This window comes from Zonotrichia albicollis, chromosome 5 (genome assembly GCF_047830755.1).
Source record: "Zonotrichia albicollis isolate bZonAlb1 chromosome 5, bZonAlb1.hap1, whole genome shotgun sequence".
NCBI classification, from domain to species: Eukaryota; Metazoa; Chordata; class Aves; order Passeriformes; family Passerellidae; genus Zonotrichia; species Zonotrichia albicollis.
The window spans coordinates 73674995-73701689 of record NC_133823.1 but is presented as its reverse complement, the minus strand read 5'-3'; the positions used below and the strand labels follow the sequence as shown (position 1 = coordinate 73701689).

Genomic DNA, 26695 nt, shown 5'->3' with positions numbered 1-26695 from the left:
TGTCTCCTTGCTGTCTCTGGAACGCGGCCTCTCCTTCAGCTTTAGCTCCACAGACCCTTCACCTCTCCTAGACACTTTACCTAGTTCAGGATGGATATTCTGTCTCATTCCCCCCTTTCCTAGGAAATAAGTAAATTCTTTTACTTAAGGAAAATTTCTACGACAATAAGTGTCTTTTAGCGCTTTACTATGTACATTTGACAAAGAGGTTAGTACAGCTATTCGTTGTAGCATTCTCTAGTTCTAAATTAAAAATGTAATAGATAATCTTAAGCTTATCTCAACTAATATTAGTAAAACTAGAATAGGGTGGCACAACTTATCAAAGGTTCCATTTGCAGTTGGTGATCACCCAAAGATCACATCTCACCAGTGATTATCCGTATTTTATTCTTTGTAGAACTCTGGTTATTTCTTTTGTACTATGTTGGACAGTAATTAAGGTTTTCTTTCTACTTTCTCGGATTTCTTTCAAGACTTCTAATAGGTCTTGGTGCTTAATTAATTGTTTTACCAATGTAAGGTTCACTCTGATAGGGGTAGGTGGTAGTCTGTGATACATTGTGTAATTGGCTGTAATCAGCTGGTGGGATGTTACTGGTACTAAATACGAAAAATCACACTCAATAATCTTAACAAAATTACAAATACAAATACAGAGATTAGAATGGTTTCTACTAGACAGAATAACATCATTGCTATTAATTTGTACAGCAGCACAAGCAGTTCTCGAACATACGCCCTTTTCCAGTATATACGAGCACAGTTTTCTGGTCAGTGACTGGATGAATTTCAAAGTGACAAATACTCTGTTCAGTGTCTAAACACATCCTGGGCATTAGCAGTATTGCTTTCACAAATGAATCTCATTTGTTCTCTAGTAATGCAGGATTCTAAGTTTACTACCTGCCACTTTTCATTCATTTTTTTGTGCCCACACTCTATGTTCTGAAGGATAGAGTGTTGTTTCTTCATGGTTTAATCTTAGGGCAATGATGGGATGGATAACATAAACAGTGGCATTACGTATGGTAAGCACAAAGGCAGTGGCCACATTAGAAATAGGATCATAGGTGAAATTCACCATAATCCACTAGGATTAAAACTTCTTTTCAAAATCAATTGCATTATCTCATTCAATTTTCTGAATTTCAGCTGGAAAATTACTTTCACTCTTTTCCTATATGATCAGAGCTGCTGTTGCTTGTATCTATAACTGTGCTTGTATACAACTGAAAGCTAAAGACACATTATCTTGAACTATACTAAGTGCTTCTACTATCAATTTGTGGTCTTGGTCTCCGGCCTGTTCATTCTTCTTTACTTTGGCAGTACTTTTGAAATCTGTCACTGGCTAGTTCTTAATGCCAGTAGAGATTACTATAAAGGCTGCTTCAATTTTGTTAGGCTACCTGCTGCAGCAGCCAGTTTATTCATCAGTATTTCTGAATCAATTTTATTTAAAACTCTTAATCTTGTCCCTAATATGCCAGTTAGATGTTTGTTATGGGGAACAGGAACTGCTTTCTGTCTATGATCATCTTTCTCTGCCAGAGGGATGTGCTGGGCTCCTACTACAAATTCAGACACACTTCACAAGTGTATCTGACAGAGGTTTAGGTCATACTTGAGACAGATGTTTGTTCTGAAATGTAGAGACTTCAGGGAATCTAACTTCTCTCTCTCCCTCTAAAGCACCTGATTTCTCAGATGTGTGGCAAGCAGGAATGTCTCTCTTGGTCACCCACTTTGCCCTTAGCTAAGATCAAGCTGTGGACTGTGTTCAGGGCAGAAGATAATGGAGGGGAAATCTTGAGAGAAGAGCTTAAATTCATTGCCTACAGGCTGTATCAGGGTGAAATTACACCAACTGTCTGATTCACTTAGGTTATCACAGACTTCCTGGTGTTCATATACACCAGGGGAGGTTCAGACACTAATTACATCTGGTCTCTCATAAGCTATCCTTTTGATGACTAAGCACTTTACTTTGATTTCTTCGCTTCAGATTCCTTGAAGTGTTCACAGCTCTTGTTCTTGCTATTCTTACTCCTCACATACTTGATTCTCGTGGATTACTACAGTAGATATGTTTAATATAAACCTTCTTTATCTCAGAAGGTTTTCCTATGGATCTAGTATACTGATTAAATGCCAGGGACCAAGGCCATTCAGCATTGCTTTGGGTGGAGGTACTCTCTAGTTCTAAAACTTCAGTTATAATTCCATACAAAACAATTCTGTACACTAAAGTATGAGCTACTCCCGACCGCAATATACTCATTTTGCCCGAATAAGTTTTAGTCTCAGTTCATTGTCTCCTGGTGTCACTCCTGAAGGGGCTTCTGGGCTTTCTTCACTCGAGAGTGATGGATCCAGGCATTCTGCTCCTTGATTTTGATTGCAGTGAAGGTGGTGAGAGGTACTTGCAGTGGTCTCTCTCACTGTGGTTCTGAAGTCTTCTCTGTAAGAGACTTAACATATACATCAACTCCAGGCTATCTAACTCTCTGCTCCGAGTTCCAGCCACACGTTTCTCAATTACTCTGAGCTGTTTGCTTAATGCCACCATGTAAGTGGACATTCTGGACATTCTTCTTGTATTCTATTGTCTTCTATAAGGCATTCCAAAAGGATTCAGCATTCCTTTAGCTCAAAAGGTTTAGTTTGAATTTGCAATAGTGCTAGTGGAAGAGCTTCTTGCCCCAGTCTTATGATTTGCTGCTTAATCAAATGATTCATTCTCTCCCCCTGGCCGCTTGATTGGGGCAGTATGGGGTGTGAAGTTCTTAATCTATGCCCAGATGGCTACTAATCTGTTGCACTATTTTGGAAATGAAAGGTGATTCTTTATCTGAGGATATCGTGGCTGGAACTCTGAATCGTGGTAATATCTCTTGTAAAAATGATCTGGTCACTTCTTGAGCTTTGACAGTTCTGGTGGGGAATGTTTCTGGCCACCCTGAAAATGTATCTATTAATGTCAGTAAATACTGATACCCCCCTTTCCTTGGGAGTTCTGAAAAGTTGATTTGCCACTGCTATACAGGCCCATGGCCTCTCTCAGTCAAAGTTTTGGCCCGGCGGTATTTTGAGGTTAGTCTGGAGGTAAGGATCACATTATCAGCTCACCTGAGTGATAGTGGCATATAGATTCTTGACAATGATACAACAGTCCTTTCAATCAGATGTGTGTTCTAGAAAGCCTGTGGGAATTACTACTTCAAAGTCAACACTTCATTCCAGTGCACTCTGTATCACTCGCAGCCTTGGTCATTTTGAGAAAGGAGCCACACTCTATAAAAGGCTTTAAGTAATTAGGCCTTAGTGTGTTTTCTAGTGCCCTTCCTTCACTAGTAACCACGAAAATGGGAAGGGATTACTAGCTCTCTTTCAATGGTAGCCCACCCCTTGCAGTTGTACGTCTCTTTTGATTAGTATTATTGTATTATGGCTTACCTTCGAGGAAAATCTGTACCTCACCTTTTGCTGCTTTCTTTGCCTCTCCATCCGCCAGCTCATTTCTTTCCTCCAATTTTAAGCTCACTCTCTGGTGTGCCTTAATATGCTTTTTCAGGTAGCTGAACTGCTTCTAGCAGCTGGATTGTCTCTTCTTTCCCTGTGAGGTCAGCAGTCCCCTCTCCTTCCAGATGGCTCCATGTGCATGCACAACTCTGAATGCCTTTTGCTGTTTCTAAGGCATGGGTCTATGCATTTATCTCAGCATCCTGTGCAGAGGTACCTGTTGGTAAGGGTCCAGACTCTATTACCTCTCTGCAGGTAGTCACTGTGAACTTTGCAATGTCGCTTTCTTGTCAGTGAACCAGGTCTCTGCATCGTCCAGAGGAGTGTCCTTTAGATCTGGGCGGCTGGAGTAGGTAGCTTCAATGGTCTCTAGGCAATCATGGTGTACTGCTTCTCCTTGATTCCACTGAGAAAAGAAGCTGGGTTGACAATATTAGTCACCACTATCTCTCCGTCATCTTGCTCTACCATGATGGCCTGGTATTTCAGAAACTTCTCTGGTGAAAAGCCAGTGGCCACCCTTTACTTCCAGTACTGCGGACACTGTGTGGGACACTAGCACAGTCATTTTTGTCCCAGGATAAACTTGTGTGCCTCTTGAATGTTCAGCACAACTGCTGCTACAGCTCTGAGGCAACCTGGCCATCCTTTGGCTGTTGCATCTAGTTGCTTAGAGAGGTAAGCAACTGCCCTCCGGTATGGACCCAAGTCTTGAGCCAATATTCCCAGAGCAATTCCTTGCATGGAAAAATAGAAAGAATGCTTTACTTACATCTGGAAGTTTCAAAGCTGGAGCTGACATGAGGGGACTCTCTAGCTGGAGAAAGGCCCGTGTGGTGTCTCTTGTCCACTGGAGATCTCAGTTCCCATTGGCAATAAGAGCATAGAGGGGTCTGGAGAACAATCTACAATTATGAACCCACAGCTGGCACTACACTGCCATGCCTAAGAAGGTTTGGAGTTCTTTCGTTGTCTGGGGTTCAGGGTTTGGCATAGGGCTTCCCTGCCTTAAAGTCTGCTGCTCAGCACTCACTTCTTACCCCAGGTAGATTACTTTCTGTTTCACTACCTGTGCCTTTTTCTTTGAGACTCTGCATCCTTGGAGTCCTAGGAAATTCAAAAGGCTTACCGTCCAGGCTTCTCTTGCTTCCCTCGTCCGAGTGGCTACTAGAAGATCATCTATGTACTGCAACAGCCTCCTTTCCTCTTGTGGAGCTTCCTGGGACTCTGGGTCCTTGCAAGCTGTTCTCCAATCGGAGTGGAGAATTTTGAAGCCTTCAGGCACATGGACTGTGTGAGCTTGTGTTTGAATGCAAAAATGTTCTGGCTGGCTTCATGGATAGGGAGGCAAAAGAAGGCATCTCTTAGGCCTAAAACAGTGAACCAGGTTAGCTCAGGTGTTAAACAAGTTAGTAAGGTCTATGGATTTGCTACCACAGGGTACAAATTCTGTGTTATCTTATTGACAGCCCTTAATCCAGTACTACCAGTTATTGGACTGATTCCTTCTTTACCTTCCTTTTGAGGGTACTACTCAGTTCTCACTGGTTGTGGTCTTTCATTAAGCTTGATGGGGGAGCATCCCATGGGGGAGCATCTTTCACTCTCCCTGGTGCAGCAGAGGCCCATACCCTTGAAAACACTTATTTACTTATTCTAATATCTCTTTACTAATGTCTTTCTTAATTTCAGTGTCTGTTAATATTAAGCCTAACATCTTTATATTATTTGCCTCCAGAGTAACCTTTCTCATTTGAGAATATTTAGCAAATTGAGCGAATTGTACAAAAGCTTTTAGGTACACATAGTACACATGTTACTTTAAAGGTTTTAAAAAGTATGCCTTTTCAGACTGGCCAGTTGTTCATTCCCCACACTACAACATAAACATTCTCCACAGGTACTAAAGCTTTATTTAAAACTGAACACATGACCTTTGTGCTGACAAAAATTCTTCCCTTTTGGGAAGGTTACCTTTACCCCTCCTCCCTTACCTTGGGAGGAAGCCTTTACAAATCATATGTACTCATTTTGCGAACTGTGATTGCTTCGCATTTCAGCGTGATAATCCTTGCCTGATTTCATACGTTGCTATCTTATGCTGCATGCTGAACAACATGTTTGATTTGCTTTCTCTTTGCCTTGTTTTCCTTTTCAGGGGCCAAGACCAGAGAGCAGTCTGATCTCACAGTCTCTTTGTCATTCTGGGTGATTTCTTAAAACAAAAGACATTTCAGCATACAAAAATTATCCCATTTATCTTCCTATTATAAAACAGTACTAACAGCAATGAAGCACTATAAATCTTTTTATTTTCTGAGCTGCTCTTACTGGCAACCTCCTCCTAATGAGCCCCTCCCAAAAGGGGCTAATTTAGGAACCTGTTTGCTCTGGTCAGTTCTTATTATTTATTTCTCCTTGCCTTATCTCGCTTCCATTCAAACCTTTTTACAGACCTTCACAGTAGTTTCTCAGTTTTCTTCCTATACACACAGCTCCAGGTGGCAGGTATCAGATGTGATTCCCACACACAAGCTCTAAGACCTTAGGTTCTGAATCCGCTTGACCAGAAACCTTTAATTTACACTCGGGGCGTGTACCCTGACACTTATTGGAACAGCAAAACAGCAATACCTGTGTTTCTCATAAACACCGCACTGCAATAATACCTGCACATCCAGCTTTTGCCCACAGGCTATTCTCGTGTTCCCTGGGGAGACAGGGCAGCCGGAGCTGTCCCTGTGCCCAGGGCGCAGCCACTGTCACCTCACACAGCCTGCTAGCCTCTTGATGTACCAAAGGCTCCCCAAAATTGCCCACAAAGGCAGGCTATTCTGTTTGTTACAGAGAACTTTAAATCCTTTCAGCAGATTGTTTCCAGTAAAGACTTACTGCAGTACCAACCGAAGTCTCATAAATCTCATAAGTCTCATTAACTAATTCATCTCATTCATCTCTTCTATATAAACTCTGTTTTACAAAATATCAGTCTTTTCTAGTTCTCTTCTTGCACAATCTAATTAAGCACTGTGTCTACTTACACTTGTTTTGCTGCTTTGCAAAAGGGCTGTGCTAGTCACAGCCAAAACTCTGATATACCTGCAGACACAGACACACGCACTCTCCCCCCCTCCCCCCGCCTTATCTCAAATTCACTAGAGCCAAGGCTTGAATTGCTGTGAGGGGGAGAATTCTTGGAATTCCTTTAACTCACTTTATCGAAGTTAAACATAAATCACCGTACTATAGCTCTCCTATGTAAAATGCTACTTTTGTTGCAACAAAATCTTAAAATCTCCACAAACACCACTATACAGTCTGAGAATCAAATTACCACAATGCAGCGGAAGAAAATCACCACACAAAATCACTGGGAAAGGGCATATTTCTCAAAGTGCTCACTTTTCTCAACACAACACAGCACACCATAATTCGGCATTTACTCAAATCAATTTTTCCTGGACACAATCAAAATAACAGCACACAGTCTAGAGATCAAGTCCAAACATCCAAGGCAAAGGAACTCTCTGAGCTCATACTCACGGTTAAAATGTACCAAATCTACACAAATCACTACATTCAAACACGATAAATACCATCACTGACATTACTCCACTCGCTTCTCTGCGGGGCACTTCTCTCCCTGCCCCCGCAGCCTGCTGCAGCCGGCGCCTCTGGCCTCACTTGGCTGCTTCAAACACGGGGAGTACTGACCCATCTCCGCACTGTAGGGCACTGTAGATTTACTCTCTTTTATACACCATACACATATCACCTGCACGATCACAAACACAGTGCACTGGCTACACACATTAACCATACAGCAACACAGTGTCCGGACACCACTCACACACGCACAAACAGAAGAAACATACGCGAATTCAGCTCTGCCCTATCAGAATCTGAATTCTAATACACGCATACACGGGTTCACCCAGCTTACCCCCGGAGCCGCTGGCAGTCCTGCTCTATCAGGACGACGAGGCGACGAACCCCGTCTCTAATACAGCCGCTCTATCAGCTGCAGCCAGCTTACCCCGGAGCCGCTGGCAGTCCTGCTCTATCAGGACGATGGAACGAACCCCGTCTCTAATACAGCCGCTCTATCGGCTGATCCCAGACGTCTCTGGGTCGTTAATTCCCTTGTTCTTTCCTTGTTCTTCCCCCCCCTGGGGCCCCATACATACCGTATTCTCCTCCGCAGGCCAGCGGGTCGTTGTCTGTCCTCGCAGGTGGCAAGTTGAGACAAGCGGAGCCCCACCAGGAAAAAATCCTGGGGCGCGCCTTGGAGGTCCGTCTATCCCCCCTGCCCCCGCGGGGACAGAGAACTCCTGCCTTGGCTCGCCAAAATGTTTTGCGGAGAAAAGAAGAAACCTCACAACTTGTAAAAGTTGTAAAGCCTGGTATGCTTTTATTACGACGCGCGCCGGACGCAAGACTCTCCAAAAGGGCATGCGTGCCCCTGGAGACTCAGAGTCTCCTTTTTATCTCCTTTTCTAAATGCATATGCATACAGTTTCAAATTAAGTTCATACATATTCATTCTACATGACATTTAGCACTAATTCTTCTTTATCGAAGGAATTCTTAAGTCGGGGGCAGATTGACTTCGTGGTTTTTCTGTTTTTCTTTCTCTGTCTCCTTGCTGTCTCTGGAACGCGGCCTCTCCTTCAGCTTTAGCTCCACAGACCCTTCACCTCTCCTAGACACTTTACCTAGTTCAGGATGGATATTCTGTCTCAGGGACTTGGTGCAGAATTCACTGACTGCCTTACTCTGTTTAACAGCCTTTGCCCACAGTTGCCATGGAAGCCTTGCCTTCTGTCTGCCCTTGGGATTCATCCCTGAACAAAAGGTCCACCTGGAGTCACAGGGCTGCACTCTGCCTATAAAGCCTTGCCTCCTCAGAGGCTGAGAGCCCTGCTGGCTCTGCTCATAAATCATTTTCTGCTTCGCTGGGGTCAAAGCTTTTATGTTACTCTTCCTTCAGATCCTTCCAGGCCCATCTTTCAGATGCTGCGGCGTGTGGGGCATTTCAGTCTGCACTGGCCATGGCTCAATGTTGCTGCTCCGGGATCAGTTTATATCTTTTGACAGCAGGGAACAACTTATTTGAATAGGCAGTTGTAGGTGACAGTGCTCTGTCACCCCTCCACTGATGCCCTGAGTGCCTTGTTACATAAAGGCAGATAAAATGCTTTGTGAAATGTCTTGCTTCTTGGGGGTGTTGGGTCCTCAGCCCTGAGGATCAAAGTCCTTTTTCAAGTGGCTGACATCAGCATGCACTTTGTGTCCTTCCTCTTGTCCCTGCCTCAAGAGAAGTGTGTGTCTGCCATGGAAATTCACCCAGCTCGATGAAGCTGCTTTCCCACCAGCTTGGAAATCCCCTCACACCTGCATGCCAAGCTGGGCCTGGTCATTTGCCAGGCTCAGTCTGGGGCTGTCACCTTGGCTGTGGAACAGGGAAGGGCTGGGTTAGTCCTTCTGTTGTTGTGTCACTCAGGGATAGCAGGATTCACTTTTTCTGGAAAGGCTGAGGTAGGGAACTACACAGGCAGGCTTTTGCCACAGATCTTTCAGCACATTCACACTAAATCTTTAGTCTGGACCACATCCATTCTGTGCTCCAGCTGCCAGTCCCCCTCCTGGGATCCTGGAAACACCTGGTCCAGGCTGGCAGGTCACCTGTCACCTCCACCAGTTACCTGGACTGGGGTCCAGTTGTGCAGTTGCACTTGGAGCAGGGATTGCTCCTCCAACAAGATGCCTGCAGGTATGGGATTCCTTGGTAAGTGCTGCTCAGGTAAGACTGATGGAGTTCCCAGCAGAGGGCATTTAGGGAGGCTGTTTGGATGGCCAGACTGGAGCACCACTTTTCCTGCTGTGTGCAGAGAGGGTGATGCTTCCAGTCACTGCACACTCCACCTAGCTCTACTTTCTGAAGAGATTTATGAGCTCCAAAATTCATGTCTTGCACATCTTCCCTTATCCCAAAGGGAAGGCTTTGGATGTAAAATACCTAATCAACACCTGAGTTTCACAAATGGTAGCTTGAGCAAGTTCTCTTTAGTACCAGGTTTTTGGAAACAAGCAAACAAAGCTGTCCTGCCTTCCTGTGAAATGAAAACGAAGTCAGAATGCTCCTGAACTTCAGGAAGTCTGAAATTCAAATTTGCACTTTTAGCTTGGGCCTGTGTCTTGATTTCCATTTCAGAAGTGGAAATACCCTGCTGTAGATTGAGCCAGGAGTAATTGGCCAGACCTTGTGTCTTAACAGAAAGTTTTGAGCAGACAAGATAGAAGGAAAGATCACAGAGTGGGAGATGGGGGATCTCTGACCATTTTATCTCTAGTCACGAGCATTTTTAGAGCTGACTGGCAGTGCTGGTTGTACGTGCAGGGAGGAGGATCTGGGCTGGAGCATGATTTCCAGGGAATGGGGGATTAGGAGAAACCATCTCCTATGCCTTACCAAAGGCAGAGAAAGATTCTCTGAGTGTAGGATTTTATCATTAAAGGCCTGGAAAGAAACTATTCCAAACACATTTGGAAGGGTACCTGAGCGTGATGGCTTCTTTGAACCTTGTGAGAGCATTTCCATGCCCTCCTGGGGAAAAGGAACCTCCCTGCCAGATAAATCATCTGGGACAGAGGTTTTCAAGTACAGCCTGCAGGGTGCTGGAGGCTTGACAAGCCTCTACGTGCAGCCTGTCAGGGGATTTGTTTTAAACCAAGGCATTGTGTTTATCTGGGGTATTTATGGCGCTGTGGGTGAGGGAGATGTGGCCCAGGCCTGATGGAGAGGGGGGCTGTCAATGGGGCTAATCCTGTGGGAGGGCTTTTCCTAGCAAAAGCCTGCTACAGCTTTCTTTAAGTGTGAATAAGGGCAGGTTGACTCTTTCTCAGTGCCTACTGAGAGTTGTAATGATATTTCTGAACTCTGTTTCTGGCTGCATCTGTCCTGGGGAACTGCCCCAAAGTGGCTGGAATAGTGAGGAACCCCCTCTTTTGCAGTGTGCATCCTGTTTGTAACAGTTAAAAACAAGCTTGGAGCTGCATCTTTTGTGTGCAAATAGGAACAACTCAAAAAAGTCTGGCTGCAGAGCCCCTTCAGCCCTCAGGGCTGTGTAAAATGGGTCACTGCAAGTGTGGAAGCAGAATGAAAGGAAAGTAAAGCCTGTTAATCCTGGGGTTTTTGGCTCCTTGGGCACAAATTTAATGTTAAACTGCTTTCTGACTTCAGGGATTGGCATGTGCTGAAAAGCTTTGCTACAAAGAGGGGAGAGAGCAGCAGGGCAGAAATGAAAGGGTACTCCTGTGCCTCTGAAAGCAGCAGTGGTTTAGTGATTTTACTAAAACATTTGAGAAAGCATGGCAGAAGCCTCTAGGAAAGCACTCTGAGGCTAAAATGTCAGTAACTTGTCTTCTGATGAGCTCAAATGATTCCTGCTGCTTGTGGGAGCCCCAGGGAGCAGAGGGGCCTGTGGGGACAGTGTGGCTCCAGAGGTGACAGGGCTCCTCCTGCCGTGGCCACACTTCTCTCTGTAAGTACACCTGCTTTTTCTAATTGTTTTGCTGTGGTTATCCGGTGGCTCCTGTGGAATTGCAACAGGAATTTGTTTGTTGGTAGCAATATGTGCCTTGGCCTCACCTTGTTTCAGGGGCAGGGAGCAGTGTCTATGTGCACAGTGTTTGTCCTGGCCAGGTGTTGTCAGGCAGTGCTTGGAAAAGCACAGGCGGGTTGGTGTCAGTGCCACTTCTCATGGAAGCAGTTGAGTTGGAATTCACTCTTTGTTAGAGTTCTGTGCCACGCAGTTTTCCAAATGGTTGGAAAGGTGGTCTTAAGGGAAGGGTTTGTTTTCTCTAATGGATTTGGAATGTGGAGAGTAGTTGTTAGCCTGTTATGAACAGCCTTTTGGGTTTCTTGTGTCTTGTTTTTTCTGGTTTGTTCTTTCTGGGGAGAGCTGTAAGATTTTGTGTGCCTGACCAGTCTTGTCATGCTGGAAGTAGAAAGATAATGAGAGAATGAGTGGAGGAAGGAGCAGAGCCAGGATTCTGCTTTTTCCATGCAAACTTTCCCTTTGTGTTTTTGAAATAGCCTGCCTTTCTCAGTGAAACACTGTCTGCAGAACACAGGGTTAGGACAGCATTTTTATTTCCATTTTAAATGCTTGTACCTTGCTGTGGCTACCTCATCCCTGGCAATGTGCAAAGCCAGGTTGGATGGGGCCTGGAGCAACCTGGGACAGTGGAAGGTGTCCCTGCCCGTGGCAGGGGGTGGAAGTGGATGGTGTTTAAGTCCCTTCCCACACAAACCAGTCAGTGATTCTCTGTGCAGGTGGCTGCAGCTGGCCTGCAGTGACCCTGCAATGCAAGAATCTACTCTGGTTACGTGCGCCTCAAGAGAAGGTTTTCTCTGTAGGTGTGGCAGAAACGTGGGCTTGAGGCTGGGCAGGAGGATGACTAACCTTAGGAGGGGCTGGGAGGGAAGGGTGAGTGTGCTGCCGTTGGTGCAAACAGCAAAGGGGGCAGCAAGGGAGGGAGCAGCAGGCGGGCAGGGCGGGTGGCTGCCGTGTCACCAGCGAGCATTTAGCACCGTGACCTTTGAACGCTTCCACAGGCTGAGCCGAGAGCAGAGACAGCGCTTTGGGTGAGGCAGGGCTCCATGGAAATGTGCTGTGAATCACCCTCTGGTGTTGCTGTTGGTCTCTCACTCCCAGGCATGTGAATTTGGGGCAGATAAACATCATTTCCTTTAGCATGACGAATTCAGCTGGGGAGGGCCCATTGCTGTTGCCTCCAAAGGCTGGATAAGTGTTGAAGCAGTGGGATAGACTTAAAGCATTGGTTTACATTGGCTGTAGTTTCCCAAATATTAAAATTCCCGGCTTCTGAAGGTGTTTTGCTTGGAAATGCGTTTTGTCCACATTCCCTGCAGAGCTCTGCACTCCCTGGGGAGCAGCTGAATGCCCTCCATCCCGTGGGTGACTTTCCCAGTATCACTCCCCTCCAGCTGGAATGATAACCAGGCAGGAAAAGCCAGGCTCAGGGTGGCTGGGACATAACTGTCAGACAGACTGCTTCTATCTGCCACTCTCCAGGGCATGCATGAACCCTGGGGGAAGTGCTCCCCCTTTGCCCAGGCTCTCCATCCTTCATCTTTCCTCTCTGGAGCTCTGACACTGCAGGCTGGCACCCGTGTTAGCACTTGCTGTGCTGGGCTGAGTGTGTCTATGGGATACAAAACCCCAGGAGAAATAGCAAAGATGTTTGCCCTGCACTCTCCTAAACTTGGATCCCACTGTTGCTCCTCTTTGGGACTCAGTGGAGAGATCCCAGCTGTGTGCTTTGCCAGGATTTAACCACAAAGGGTGCAATCACACCCTCAAGAGACAGAAGCAGGCAGCCTGTGCTCTGCTTGTCCTGCTGCTCCAGCCATGGCGTTTGTGGGTTTGTGTGGCACTCAACAGCTTCCAGCTGTTCCCAGGGGTGCAGCTGGACAGTGTCAAGCTCCTGTCTCTGCTTAGCATTGCTTAACCTCCAGCTTTGCAGCTGGGAATAGGGCCCGGGCACACAGGCTGGAAAGGCACAGCACATCAGCCTGCATCCTCATGCCTCTGGCAGAACTCTAGGTATGCTAACAACTTGTCTCTGACCTTGGGAAAGCAGGAGTGGTGTGGATTTCATGCAGTCCCCAGCCAGGCAGGAGGAAGCAGGCAGCTCTCTGTGCTCCTCAGCTCTGAGGGTGATCCGTGCAGCAATCTTCCTCAAGGTCCCTTTACATTGCTGCAGGGTCTGCGGGGTCTAACCTGCATTTCTGGATTTCCAGCATGCCTCTCCCCACCCAAAAACCTCCCCTAAACTCTGCTTTGCTGCACAACATCAGGACAAGCCAGTTCTGCTACTGCTCTTGCCTGGGAATTGGGCAAAGAGCACCAGCCTGTGTGTTTTGGGAGAGGAGGAAGCCCTTCTTTGACTTCAGCTCTTGCCTGTCTGTCCTTCCCCTGGTCTGCATTCTGGTGGTTCAGAAATGCTTCTGAAAGCTGCCTTTCAGGAAAAAACAACAAAAAAAAAAGCCCGCTGAGATGAGAGCAGGCAGGTGTAGCACTGGAATGATGTTCGTTCCTTTCTTCTGCACAGTCAGTTAACTTGGATTGTGATCCTCTGCCGGGATCTGGGTGCTTGGGCAGATCCAGTTTTTCCTTGCTCGGCTGCTCTCTGTGACGGCGGTGTCTGCTGCTCCCTAGTGGTCCCAGCTCTGAGCCTGCGTGCACTGCAAAATGAGAGCCTGGGTGGTGCTTTTATATATATGTATATGTATATATATATATATGTATATATATATATAAATAAAATTCTCTATATAAAATATATATATATAAAATATATATGAATATATAAATAAATGTGTATATACATATATATATATGTATGTATGTATGTTTTAGATTTATTTTTACACAACATCCTCCTGCCACGGCAAGTCTAAACCTGGTAACATCCACAATACCAGCATTTAAGCTGCCCTCGTTCCCCCAGCCCTAACCTAGAGGCAAGAGGAAAGTCCCTCATTTTGTTGTGCTTAGGTTATATTGGGAAACATCTTTCCGAGTGCCTTTGTTGTACTCCACACGGCCAGAACTGGTGGGTGAAATGCTCACTCCTGGCTGCCTCAGAGACCACGGGAATGTGGGCTGTGGAAGGGAGGGGAGATACCCAACAGCCTCAGCAATGTTCTGTGTCTAAGCCAAGGCTGTGCCCTGGGACAGATGTGAGTGCTGAGGCCTTGCTGGGTTTCAGGGTGTGTGTGGTAGGTGACAGGCGAGATAAAAGCTGAGCAAAGATCAAAGCGGGTTTCGTGGCTTGGTGCCTCTTGGTTTCACTTTCATGTGTCTCCCAGAGCCTTTCTTCTCTCCCTTTCATCTCCCTCCGCGTTCCCACCTGGCGGGGCGCAGCTCGGTGACCTCCCAGCCTGGGACACGCTCGAGCCACCTTTGTTGCAGCCCCCAGATCTGGGCAGTGCTGGATGGCCTTAGCCCAAGAGGACTCCTTTCAGTATCGGTTCTTTCAGCTGCTGAGATTTACATCCTTTGCAGAAGTTGGACTGGAGTTTCTCGGTCTCTTCTGGCAGCATCGCTGGGTGTGAGTGCTGATTCAGGGGTGCTGGTTCCAAGAGAAAAGTTGACAAGGGGCTTTCCAAAGGGAAGGCTGCTCATTTCATTGGTCTTGCAGCTTCCTTCTCAGTGAAGACCTGGATTTCCCCTCCTTGCTGTTTGCACTTCTACTTGCTGCTGGAGAACAGCAGCTCTTGGCTTGTTTGGGGTTTTTCCCAATAGAAAAATATCTACTCCTATGGTGTCTTGTGGGTGAAATGTGGGGAAAACATCTTCCCCAAGGAAAAAAAGTGGGGAGGCACTTGGCAAGAAGAGATGGGGCCTCAAAACATTAAGTGGATGTTAATGAAAGTAACAACCCTAGGTGTAAGCCCAGGATGCATGGTCAATTTTGGGTCCATTTCTGGTGAGTTTTTACCTTGTGTGTGGTTGAGGAGAGAAGCACTGTTTTCTGTGGATGGGCTGCTGTCTTCTGACTTAACCAGTAGAAAATGGGTCAAGGCCATGTTAAACTCTACCAGATATAATAGTTACAGGTTATTCTGCAAGTAATGTGGAGACAACGAAATTATGGGCTCAACTAAAATGGAAACCGCAAATAATTGGAAAAACATAAAATGCTGAAGTGGACTCTAACCAAACTTGTAGCTGCATTTATCAAGATATCAGGCTTCAAGGGGAAGGGGAGGAGACTTTGCCATAACACTCCTGGAGAGCCAGGGCTGTTGTCAAGTGTTTGCCTGAATGTGCTGCCCAATAGGAATAACTCAGCTCCAGCAATGGCAGCCTTTGAGTTCAGCAGAAACTTCCCAGCTTGTGAAGCTTGGGCTGGATGTAGCTGGAGGAGGTTTGGTTTTGTGAATAGACCTGGAATGCTTCTTCAGCAGCCCCAGAAGGAAGTGCTCACAGCCAGAGGCCTTCCTGCACCCAGCGGGGATGTGTGAACGCCACATCGTGCCATTGACACGAGGGCAGCAAGGCCGAGTCGCCAGGCACGGCTCACTTAGAACAGCCCAGCTGCTGTTCCTTGGCTCCCTCCTGGCCCAGGATGAAGGTTATCCTCCTCATCCCCTTGCTCCATGGTTGAGCCCTCGCTGTCCCAGGGTACCCCGATGCAAATGGCCAACGGTGCCTGAGGGCTTGGCGGCACCTGCAGCGTCTAGACCGGTTCCTGTGCCCACATGCAAATTGTGGGGAGCCAGCTGGGCCACATGGCCCTGGTGACACTTTGTGGGAAAGTCCTTGGCTGCCATTTCTGCCGGACATGCTCTGTGCCAGGCAGAAGTGGCACTGAGGAGTAACAGTGCTCCTGTGCTCTGTTTTGGGTGCGTTTCGGAGTGGCTCGGGCAGGAAACCAGTGGAGAGCTCTGGAGCAGCCTGGGGGTGCTGGGGTGTTCCTCATGGTGCTTTTCCAGCAGCAAGGATGGGCTGCCACAGAGGTCTGGGGGTTTCCTCCTGCCATTTGTGTCTCTGGGGTGGCCAGGACTTCCCAGAAGCTTCCCCTTGGGTCTGTGCATCCCTGGTTTTGCATTGCTGTCCTTTCAGCAGGAGAAGGCTGCTCCCCAGAGGTCCCCATGAGGGACCAGGGAGGCAGTTATGTTGGATTTAGGTTTCTTAAGTGTTCTGTAATTTCTCTTGTTCTTGCTCCTAGCCTTGCTCCCTCTTCCTTATCCAGTCCCTTTCGAAGCTGCCCTTCTTTAGCCCTCAGCACACCAAATACTTGGAAAGATGCCAGAGCAGGTTTCTCGCGTGCTTGCAGTGGTGTCACGACCCCACTCTGCTGTCTCCAAAAATGGCCCAAACTCACAATTTTGTCCCCTTGCATCAGCAGCAAGTCATGCATCTTCACTTGAAGGCAGCAAGTAAGAGCGAGCTTGATGTGTTGTTCACCCAACCTAATTTTGAACTGATTTCGTTAGGTTTTGGCTAATTCTGGTGCTGTCATGTTGACACTGAAATGTGTGTGGGTTTCAGGTTTCTCAGGTTTGGGCAGGAAGCATCTTTATCTTTGAAGCAGGTGATGGACCACAAACCACAGTGGTGAAGATTCACTGCGCTTGGGGTTTTTGGGGGATAATTTTAAAAAAACCCCACAGGTTGGGGTTTTTTTTCTCTCCTGCAAGGCACCCTGAGTGAGTTATGGGCAAAGGAGGAGTAAGCTGAAAAATCACTTTCTCTGAAGTGATTCTCTTTGAGAGGTTTGTTTGCTGCAGATGTTTGTGATGCAGCCTCTTGTGAGTCCTCCCTGAAGGGCTGGAGAGCTGCATCTCCTTGGCACCGACGTCAGGGTTGGGTTTCTGCCCATCCTGGTAAACATGGAAAGGTTTTCCCTGTGGCCTTTAGGTGCTGCTTGCACCACTTCTTTGGAGGGCTCTGATTTAGGAAGGATTAAAAAGTATTACAGGTGTGAGAAATATTACAAAAAGCCAATAAGAATTAGATTAAAAAATCACTGAAATCAAAGTCTTGCCTGCACAGGGGCAGCTGCTGCAGAAAACAGAGAGGCTGTGAGGGTGCTTTGGATGTGCTTCAGTTGAGGCTGGCCTGGATGATGCCACACATCCCTACTTGAGGGCCACTCTTCTGGATTCCTGGCATCCAGGAAGCAGTCAGCGTAAATGCAGATGTGGCTCACATCCTCCCCCTGCTTCTCCCTTTGCAGAATTACCACTTGTGCAGAAATATCTGCCGCCACCATGGCTGTGGCGTTTCCTTCTGAGAAACCAGCCCAGTGCTCGTCACTTACATCTTTCTTATCCAGCACAGCACCGTGTCTGCTGCCCTGGCCATTCACACAGCCTCCCAAAATCCATCCAGCTGATGCTTCTGGAGCTCCTGCTTCTTTCCAGGGCGGGCAGGAGGTGGACACCTGCCCTGTGGCCACAAATCAGGGACAGGATCTGGCTCATCTTGCTCTGTCTGTTGCATGTGTCCAAGGATCATTTTCTTCTTGTTCCAATTTCATTAAGCACTGCCACGAATGCTGCTGGATTCCTCCAGTGCTGGAAGTGCAGCAGCTGAACGGTCCAGCTCCATCTTTTCTGGGGAAAGTTGCTTTCACTTCTCTTGTTTTTTCCCAGTTCTAAAAAGCAGGACCATTTTATAGGTAGGAACTTCAGAAAGGTTTTCACATGTCTTTTATGCCTTCATAGCAGTTTGCATAGGTGACCAGTCATCTCTCTGCTAAGTTGCTGCCTTTCCCACCATTTTTTCTAAGAGACTCCTGCCACAACCTAGCAAAACCAGCCCTTGGTTGTGTTCCTTCTAATAATTTCTCTGCAAGGAAATTAAGAACTCTGGAAGTGTTAAAGAAAACCCAGTTTTAAGGTCATCTCCACTGCTGTGACAGCAAGGCACCCATTGTTTCTGTAGGATTTTGGGAATAGCTCGTGGAAATTGTCCCTGGCCTCTCTGTGACCCTGGTGTACAGGGAGTTAAACTCCCCACTCATCTCTTGCACTTCACAAAACTTTTGGACCTATCTCAGAGGAAAAACCCAAGATTTTCAGAGAGAGATGTGTAGCTTGAATGAAAGACTTAAAAAAAAAAAATTTACTATTTTGGTAACAAGCTATATAAAATGCTGATGTGATTTGAAAGTTCCAAATTACAACATTATCACACAACCACATCTCTTTTCTTGTGGCCTCTTCCTTTCTCCTTGCCTCGCTGCATATCCCCTTCCCCTTTTGCTTCCCGGCTGGTGACTTCAGTGAATTTATTTAGGGCAAAGCCCCCATCCCACCAACACCTGAGGGCACAGGGTGCTCCTGTGGCCATGCTGGGTGAGTTACTCGAAAATTTGAAGGATTTGAGTGCAAGCATAGAGCAGGGAGATCACGATTGTTTTTCCTTGGCACGGCGTGAGGCGTTTTTGCTGATGAGAGAGGCGGCAAAAATAGCGTGGGGAAAATATAGCCCCAAGAAAGAAATATGTAAATGTCTGAGTATGCTGAAATCCCCCCTGCTTAGTCAGGGGCTTGGGCTCTGCTTTCATTCTGGGCTTTTTTTGTGGCTGAGGGGTAAATGCTCAAGGGAGTGAAGGGTGATGTGGGTGGAATCCAAACGTTGCACTGCGTCCCAAAGGCTGGTTTTAGTTACAAATATTGATCACCGAGCTTCTGTGCTGTCTGTGGGGAGCATGTGAGAGATGAGCTGTGTGTCTGTGCCGGCCGGGCGTGACTGCCGAGCTGTGAGCTCTGCACCCGTGTCGGGGCGGGACCCTCCCTGATAAATAGGGCTGTTTGTGCGATAAATAGGGCTGTTTGTGCTCCCCTCCTGCCTGTGGGGCTGAGCCTTCGCTGAGGATGGGAGCGCCCCTGCTCCCCTGGCTGCTGCTGCTGCTGCTGTCCCACCCTGCCCACGCAGGTGAGCCCGGAGCCTTTGCTGCATCATCCTGTACCCAGAGCCACTGCGAGCTGGGCATCCTCCTGCCTGCTCGGTGAGGGCTGGCCTTGTTGTTGTTGTTTGCCAGGGGAAAAGCACCAGCGTCCTTTGCAGGGCTCTGGTTCAGCTTTTGGGAGCAGGGAACCGAGCAGGGGCAGGGGGCAGCCGCTCACTGTGCTCCCTGCCAGCCTCTCTGCGCCTGCAGCTGCCACCTTCTCTGTCTCTCAGCCATCCTGGAGGTGAACGGGAACCTGAGCTGTCGGTGTGCCAAGACAACCTCGGAATACATCAGTCCCAAGAAATACGAGAGCATTGAGATAAGGCCCGTGGGCAGCAGCTGCAGGCGCACGGAGATCATGTAAGTGCCGGGGGCTCCCCTGCTGCCACCATCCCGCTTCTGGAATCGGAACCTTTCCAAAAGCGCCACCTGCTTCCTGGCTGGGAAACGTCAGGGGCAGAAATGCGCATCCCCAGGGCCTAAAGGAATCTCTCCAGCAGGGAGATTCCTCGAGCTGCAGCAGGGCTGTTTGCAGCCTGGAGGAAGCACTTCCTCCGACACTGAGGCACCATGAGCCCTAACAAGTTTTCCCAGGTTTTCCTAGCTGCTTGGCGTTGATACATTTGTAAATCTCCAGAAAAAATACTTTGAGCAATGTTCTGGGCTTCAAGTGTCCGCTCCACGTAGGAATGTGTTGCGTCTTGCTTGTTCCCAGCCATGCTGTGGCTTTCTCTGTCTCTGGCAGCTTTCTACAATTGTTGGTACTGTGAGCAAAATGTGACTCTTCCCCATCAGCTCTGGCTGCTTGAATGCCTGCCTTTGGAGGGGACAGGAATGCTCAGGAACTCTCCTTGCATTTCAGCATTAAGTTAAGAACCTCAGGGAAGGTGTGTGTGAATCCCGAAGCCCCCTGGGTGAAGAAGCTGCTGAAGCGCATTGCCAGCACGTAAGTTGTTGGGTGGAAACTCCTTTGGCCCAGGTGTCCCTGGAGAGCATCCCAGTACACCCACGGTTCTGGGAAGCTCTCGTGGGCCCAGGAGCTCTGGGAGAGCTGCTGCTGTCCAAAGGACCCTCTTCCAAAGCAATGAGGGGCAACACTTTGCTGTGCAAAGCAGTGTTCAGCCCCACACGACCCATCCACAGATAAGCTCATGCTACCCCTGGCTTACACACTGCAAGTGCTGCATTTAGATTAGGGGGAGCAGCACGAGGGGAGCAGTGGCAGGAGCAGGGTTTGCTGGTGGCTGGTGCAGCAGTGTGATGATGCCAGGAAAGCTGCCCTGCTCTGTGGTGCCTGTGCTGGGTTTGTGGCCATCCTGGCTGCGACTTCCCTCGGCTGGGGCAGGAGCTTCCTCTCCCAGACCCCATTTTCTCTGTGCTCACACCTTTCTCCTCTTTCTGCTTTTCACAGGAAGAAATAAAAGGTTTCCTGCTAAGGAAGTTGGTGCCCAGAGCCCCAAGGCAGGTTGGCAGATGATGCCCAGGTGTGCAGACCTGACTGCTCCTCACTTTGCCCTGTCTTCCTCCCCTTCCCAAAAGCCCCACCTGTGGCTCTGGTGGCAGTGGCTGTGGGGAGGGTGCCTCACTGCTGGCCCCAGCCCTGTGACAGGTTTGGGGGGAAGTTCTCCCCTGCTCTCGGTCCCTGGCTCAGCGTGAATGTGAATCCTTCATTTATTTAGTTGCCTGTGGACTGTGAAACTGTTCCCTGCCAGGGGCTGCTCCTGCTTCTTTAGGAATGACTTTGTGACTTTTTCCATGTGTAGTGCTCGGCAACAGAGTGTGTGTCTGAGGCTTGTGTGGCACAGCGCGGCATGTCCTGTTCCGGAAGCTCAAGTCCAATAAAATGCAGGCTTTTTCTTTCTGTTGTATTTTCTCTGGATCTCCTAGCTTTGAAGCCGTGTATGACATAGAATCATAGGACAGCTTGGATTGGAAGTAACCTCAAAGCCCATCCAGTCCCACCTCCTGCCATGGACAGGGACACCTTCTACTGTCACAGGTTGTTTTAGGCCCTGTCCAGCCTGGTGTTAGACACTGCTAGGGATCCAGGGGCAGCCACAGCTTGTCTGGGCACCCTGTGCCAGGGCCTGCCCACCTCACAGGGAAGGATTTCCCCCGACTATCCCGTCTAACCCTGTCCTCTGGCATTATGAAGCTATCCCCTCTTGTCAGGGGTCCCTCCCATCATAACCTGTTGTCTCCCCTGGTGGTGATTTGAGGGCACAATGTTGGTGGTAGGGTGATGGGACGCTCCAGCCGAAGTGCTCCACATCCAAGTGATGGAGCTGGGATTTGTAGGTGGCTGTTTTAAAAACCAGTCCAGGCCAGTAAGGAAATATGTCAGGAATGGGAGTGAGTGTCTTGGCAGAGTTTTGGGGTAAAAACAATCAAAAGCAAATGTCACCAGAGCACTGCTGGCTTGTGCCTTGCAGGGGGACAAGGTGGCTGCGGGAGAAATGAGTAACACCTGATCGTGCAGGACAGAAAAGCACCCCAGAAAGCCTCCAGGCTGGTGGGGCTGTGTGTGCTAAGAACAAAGTTGGAGGAAACGACCAAGAAAGGAAGGGGAAAGCAGAGCCAGTTTCGGGAAGCCGGGCCCCCTGCCAAGCCCCTAGCCATTTTTATCGGCATTTGCAGACTCAGTGAGCTCCCGTGCCCAAAGACTTCCCCTTTTTCCCACTCAAATAGAGGGATGCTGCGGGGCCCGGTCTGGGGCCGGCATGGCTGTGCGGGCAGCCCTGCTGCTGGCCGTGCTGCTGCTGTCCCACCGCCCTGGGGACACGGGTGAGCCTGCCCTGCCCCGCGGGGACTGCCCGGCTTTGGGCTGGGTGATGCAGGAGATGCATTGCCCGGGGAGGCTTTTGTGTGAGCCGTGGCCGTGTGCCCCCCCAGCAATCCTGGAAGCCAATGGCAACCGGAGCTGCCGCTGCCTCAAGAGCACGCGAGCCTTCATCCCTCCCGAGATGTACAGCAGCGTCGAGGTGTGGCCCGTGGGGAGCAGCTGCCGGCGCCCCGAGGTGGTGTAAGTGCTGCCAGGGCTGGGTGCCCTCTGCCCTGCCCTCCCGGCCCTGCTGGGGTTCGGTGCTCGTTGTCCTTGCGACAGCGGCGGGAGGCTCAGCTGTCTGCAGGAGGGGAGGTGTCGTGTCTGAAAGGCCGTGTGTTTTCTAGGATTACGCTCAAGAGCCTGAAGAGGGTCTGCGTGGATCCCGACACGCCGTGGATGAGGAAACTCTTGCAGGACCTCCCTCACCTGTAAGCTCCCCTTTCCCCCTGAGCACCAGGGGCATCCCGTGGGAACCTGTCTTCACATGTTGCTCCCCTTCTGCTTTTGGCAGGAGGAAGAAGAAGGCTCCCCGCTGAGGAAGCTGCCACGACAAGCACGGCCAGATGTGCTGGGCCCAAAACTGCCTCCCTTCCCCATCCTGCTGTTGCCTTACCCCAGTCCAGGGGGAAGCATGCTGCTGCCTGAGCCCCTTTTAATGCCTTTAAACCCTTAAAATGCCCATCCCTGCTTCCAGCCTCTCCCATCCCATAGCCATGTGCTGCGAGTCCCTTTTGGGCGTGACCCAGCAGGCCCAATAAAGGTGGCAGCCCGCTGTCCCTGTCCCTTGCCTCCCTTCACGTGGCGTGCCAGGGGTTGGGGTGCTCGGGGTGGGAGGCATGGGGGGCAGCAGCCTTTGGCCAAAACCAGGTTTGAGGAGGTGGGCGCGGCATTTTCTGCCTTTGTGGTGGAGGGGCAGGAACAGGCCACGTGTGGCCGGGGGTAGCGAGGGCACGGAAGTGGACTGACCATTTGTTCCTCCCCTTTCTCTGTCCTTCCCAGTCCCACAGGGGGTTGTGAAATTCCCTCTGGGGTGAGGGGCTGGCTATAAAGCGGCCCTGGCACAGCTCGGGAGGGCAGTGAGGATGCGGCGGCTGCGGGCCCTGGCATAGCTGGGGGGGGCAGTGAGGATGCGGCTGCTGCGGGCCCTGGCGCTGGCCCTGCTCCTGAGCAGCCTGGTGCCAGGGGGTGGTGAGTGCCTTCGGGTGTCTGTCCATCCATGGCCCCTCCAAGCGCCTGGACAGGGGCACTGGGTGTCCCAGATGGGGCTGAGCATGGGTTTTATCTACTAAGCTTTCAGTTCTGGTTCTTGCCTGTCTTTGAGCTTGTCCTTTAAATCCTGTGGCTAAGCTGGAGGGGGGTACTGGGGGTGGAGAGGGGGGGTTTGCCTCTTGGGTGTAAACTGCTTCGCTTTCAGACCCCCACGAAATTCGAGTGCTTGGTGGGTGGGCAGTGGGTTTATTTCATAAAATGCTGGCTAAGTTTTGCAACCCTGCAGCTAAACCCCTTCCATATACAGGACAAGAAGCTTTGAGGCTGTGCTGGGAGGGATTAGCCCTGCTGGGTGTCAGGGATGGGATGGGATGGGATCCATGGGATGGGATGGGATGGGATGGGATGGGATGGGATCCATGGGATGGGATGGGATGGGATGGGATGGGATGGGATGGGATGGGATCCATGGGATGGGATGGGATCCATGGGATGGGATGGGATGGGATGGGATCCATGGGATGGGATGGGATCCATGGGATGGGATGGGATGGGATGGGATGGGATGGGATGGGCCTCCCCCTCGGGGCCCCGAGAGCTGGTGTGGGCTGCCCTGGAGCACAGGTCTGTCGCTGGAGAGCCTGCTGACCAACATGAGGTGCAAATGCATCAAATCCACCGCCCACGTCATCAACCTGGGGCTGATCCTCACCATCCACGTTACCCCGCCGGGCATTCACTGCAGGAGGAAGGAGGTCATGTAAGTGCAAAGCCTGGGAACCAATCCCTGCCAATTGCTCCTTTGCGTCCTGGTGCAGAAGCATGTGGAGGGGGGAAGCCCATACATGTCGGGGTGATTCTTGGTCCCAATTTCAAGGGTGTCCCTCCCTGCGTGGCTCAGGGTCATCAGGTCAGGGCCCCAAAATGTTCATGCTGAAGGAGCAGGGGCGTTTTCTCTGTGGGTTAGAAAAGCTTTGGGGAAGGGACATGCATGGGGCGAGGGCTCATGGCCTTGCAGCCTCACCCTGAAGAAGAACAGGCAGGTGTGCGTGACTCCCGAGGCGCCCTGGATCCAGCTGCTCATCCACAAGCTGATGCAGAGGTAGGCGATGCCCAGAGGCTGGAAAACACATACCCAGCACCTTTGCAGGACCTTCCGTTTCCCCTGACTCTCCTGGTTTCCTTTCTTTCCCTCCACAAACTCTCCAGGAATGGCATCAAGAAAGCGCTGCCACGGCTGCGGCGGGAGGCACCTCCGCCCCGTCCTTCCCACTGGCGTTATGAATCCCTCGTGGGACAGGAATGACACAGCCCCCCTGCCCCGAGACACGCTGGGCTGAGTGGCACAACGCCGGCCCTTCTCTGCTCCTGGGCGTTGGCTGAGCAGGAGCCTTTCCCTGCTTTCCCCTCAGCATCCTCTGCTTCCTTCCCTTTCGGGTGCCTGCGCTGTTCCCGCACACAGTGACAGCCCCTCCCGGTGGCAGCAATAAAAGGATGAATGTGCTCCCCCTCCCTGGCTGTGGCAGCTCTTTCCGCCTGGATTTGGGTAAAAATTGGGATTTTTGGAGTGGGGAGTTAAGGCTGGAGTGTGGCAGCGTGAAGCCTTTGGCTGCCTTGCCGAGGACACTTGTGCTCCAGGAGTCGGTGCCTTTTCCTGACAATTTCCAGGTAATTGCAGGGGTTGGATGTGGTCTGCTGCCGGCTCCTGGCGGTGCAAACACAGAAGTGGGAGATTTCCCAGGGACTGGCTGAGGCTTTCTGTGGAGTCCCATTTCCCAGCCTGGCACAGCAGTCAGTGTGCCTTGGCCACACGCACTGAGGTGACACAGGTGTGCCCTGTGCAGGATTATCCCTGTTTGCAGTCTGGCTGGGCCATTCTGGGAGGAGGTGTTTAAGGTCTGCAGGAATCAAATTTGTGTTGCCCACCCAGCCCACTTGATGCCAGTAATGGGCAAGCTGGCAAACACCCACCCAGGCTCGGTATCTCCCTTCTGCCTGCCCTGTGCTCCTCAGGAGCCACAGCAGGGATGAGGATGGTTGCAAAAGGGCTGTCTGTTGGCTCCAGAAGGATGTGGTGGGAAGAAACCAGTGGATGTTTAGCCTTATCCAATGTGAGTGAGCAATATCCCATCTGCACAATGGGCACAATGAGCAAATTAATTTGCACAATGAGCAAATTAAAAAAAAAGAAAGTAATTTTTAAAGGGAAGAGAAATGTAGCAGTTCAGGGTTTGATGACCTCCCTTTCCGCAGCTGCCCGAAGGTCCAGGGCAAGCAGTGTTTCCTCCTGCCAGAGGCCCCCAATGTGAAGCAAAGCTGCCATTCCCACAGGCAGGGCATAAATCCCCCCAGAACTGCAGTGTGAGCGTGCCCGGGAGTGACCCTGCAGCTGCCCCTGCTCCGTGTGCACTTGCACCTTCTCAGAGATGGCACCTCCTGCCTGCAAAGGCAGCACACAAGAACAAACCCTGACTTCAAACCCCCTGAGCGCTCCAACAACCCCTGCAAGGCGGAGTGGGAGCCTCCAAAGAGGATGGATGGACCCCAAGCGCTGGGATCACTCTCACCTTCACCATTCCCACAGGGAAGTGTTGTGCCAAACCTGCATCTAGAGGTTTGTGATCGCCACCTAAAATTATTCCTAGCTGAAGTGAGTTCTTGGCTGATGCTTGGCAGAGAGGATTAATGTGTGAGTGGTTCCCACCAGGTTCTCTTGGGATCTGGGTTACCTTGGAACACCAAAGGGTGAGCGGGAGGGAGTGTGCGTGACCAAACTTGTGGAAGGTTCAGTCTCCTTGCAGTGAAAGAAGGAAGCAGAAATATTCAGCTGCATTGTACAAAATTCTCTTTTTTTTATATATATATATATGTATATATATATACACACACAAAACCCCGTAATCGGACAGATTCACCAGGTTGAGTTTTTTTAAAAAGTTGCTTGTAGAAGGGTGTTGGATTTTGTTTTCTCGGCTGGCTTTAGGCAGTGCTGTTGCTGGGGAGTGGACACCAGGCACCGTGTGTGGGAAGCAAACAGAGGCAGTGAGAAGCAGGGAAGGGCCTGGAGCCTTTTTTCCAGGTATTGCCTGCAACGTGCTGGGAACCGAGGCCGGGAAAAAAAGCACCATCCCCTCACTGCTGCTGCTGGGAAGGGAAAACCGGGAGGAAGCCACACAGGAGAGGCAGTAAACATATGCACTGACTGAAACATGAACAAAACTGGGGTTTTTTGTGCAATGTCTGTTAAAAAACCAATCTGTGTTAAAAACGCGTGGCGTGATGAGCGTTGGGAAGTGCAGCAGAGGAAATCCAGCGGAACACCCTGGTGCAACAGAACACTTCCATGGCCAGAAACCCAAGGGAAATCCAGCAGGAGCAGCTTACAACGTTTGCCAAGGTTTGGGTTTTCCCATCCCCATCCTCTTCCACCCCCACATTACAAAACGTTGGTGCTGGGTTTGGGTTTTTATTACTAAATGGGCTCCTCTGCAGTTCATAGACAGTCACGGGCGAATCGGAAATTCCGTTTGGTACAAACAGCTCCAAAAATACTGGGAGTGAAGTATGGTTAGAAAACACTGCTCACGCTGGGACCACCGTGCCTGGAGGAACAGGGGGAGCAGAGCATCCCCCCCTCCC

The 26695-nt window shown here is 49.7% G+C and overlaps 3 protein-coding genes across 6 annotated transcripts; all 3 read left to right on the top strand.

Annotated features, from left to right (window-relative positions):
• The first annotated feature begins 8272 nt into the window (after window positions 1-8272).
• Window positions 8273-22045, top strand: LOC102068537 (interleukin-8). 4 transcript variants are annotated; one of them, XR_012580614.1, is made up of 5 exons: window positions 13986-19007; window positions 19254-19383; window positions 19886-19969; window positions 20435-20507; window positions 21916-22045. XR_012580614.1 is itself a non-coding variant. In XM_026798067.2 (4 exons), the coding sequence occupies exons 1-4, from the start codon at window positions 9289-9291 to the stop codon at window positions 20442-20444; spliced, it is 234 nt and encodes a 77-aa protein (XP_026653868.1). In that variant the 5' UTR covers window positions 8273-9288; the 3' UTR covers window positions 20445-20884. The 4 variants fall into 4 exon arrangements, 3 of the variants coding, with proteins under 3 accessions (XP_026653868.1, XP_074398231.1, XP_014128315.2); XM_026798067.2 differs by lacking the exons at window positions 13986-19007; window positions 21916-22045 and adding an exon at window positions 8273-9298 and having other exon boundaries at window positions 20435-20884; XM_074542130.1 differs by lacking the exons at window positions 13986-19007; window positions 21916-22045 and adding an exon at window positions 8273-9313 and having other exon boundaries at window positions 20435-20884.
• LOC102068722 (alveolar macrophage chemotactic factor) lies at window positions 21027-22619 on the top strand. The gene is made up of 4 exons (XM_026798066.2): window positions 21027-21807; window positions 21916-22045; window positions 22192-22275; window positions 22359-22619. Exons 1-4 carry the CDS (start codon window positions 21744-21746, stop codon window positions 22381-22383), a joined length of 303 nt encoding a protein of 100 aa, XP_026653867.2. The 5' UTR covers window positions 21027-21743; the 3' UTR covers window positions 22384-22619.
• A 149-nt stretch (window positions 22620-22768) lies between these two features.
• Window positions 22769-25121, top strand: LOC102069733 (interleukin-8). The gene is made up of 4 exons (XM_005495167.4): window positions 22769-23035; window positions 23681-23816; window positions 24075-24158; window positions 24266-25121. The coding sequence occupies exons 1-4, from the start codon at window positions 22975-22977 to the stop codon at window positions 24360-24362; spliced, it is 378 nt and encodes a 125-aa protein (XP_005495224.3). The 5' UTR covers window positions 22769-22974; the 3' UTR covers window positions 24363-25121.
• Window positions 25122-26695: the final 1574 nt, after the last annotated feature.

Coding starts and splice junctions, on each gene's coding strand:
- LOC102068537 (XM_014272840.3), top strand. CDS start 18,947: ATGGGAGCGCCCCTGCTCCCCTGGCTGCTGCTGCTGCTGCTGTCCCAC. Junction 19,008..19,253: donor GTCCCACCCTGCCCACGCAG/GTGAGCCCGGAG, acceptor TCTGTCTCTCAG/CCATCCTGGAGGTGAACGGG. Junction 19,384..19,885: donor TGCAGGCGCACGGAGATCAT/GTAAGTGCCGGG, acceptor CTTGCATTTCAG/CATTAAGTTAAGAACCTCAG.
- LOC102068722 (XM_026798066.2), top strand. CDS start 21,744: ATGGCTGTGCGGGCAGCCCTGCTGCTGGCCGTGCTGCTGCTGTCCCAC. Junction 22,046..22,191: donor TGCCGGCGCCCCGAGGTGGT/GTAAGTGCTGCC, acceptor TGTGTTTTCTAG/GATTACGCTCAAGAGCCTGA. Junction 22,276..22,358: donor TTGCAGGACCTCCCTCACCT/GTAAGCTCCCCT, acceptor TGCTTTTGGCAG/GAGGAAGAAGAAGGCTCCCC.
- LOC102069733 (XM_005495167.4), top strand. CDS start 22,975: ATGCGGCTGCTGCGGGCCCTGGCGCTGGCCCTGCTCCTGAGCAGCCTG. Junction 23,036..23,680: donor CAGCCTGGTGCCAGGGGGTG/GTGAGTGCCTTC, acceptor CCTGGAGCACAG/GTCTGTCGCTGGAGAGCCTG. Junction 24,159..24,265: donor ATCCACAAGCTGATGCAGAG/GTAGGCGATGCC, acceptor CAAACTCTCCAG/GAATGGCATCAAGAAAGCGC.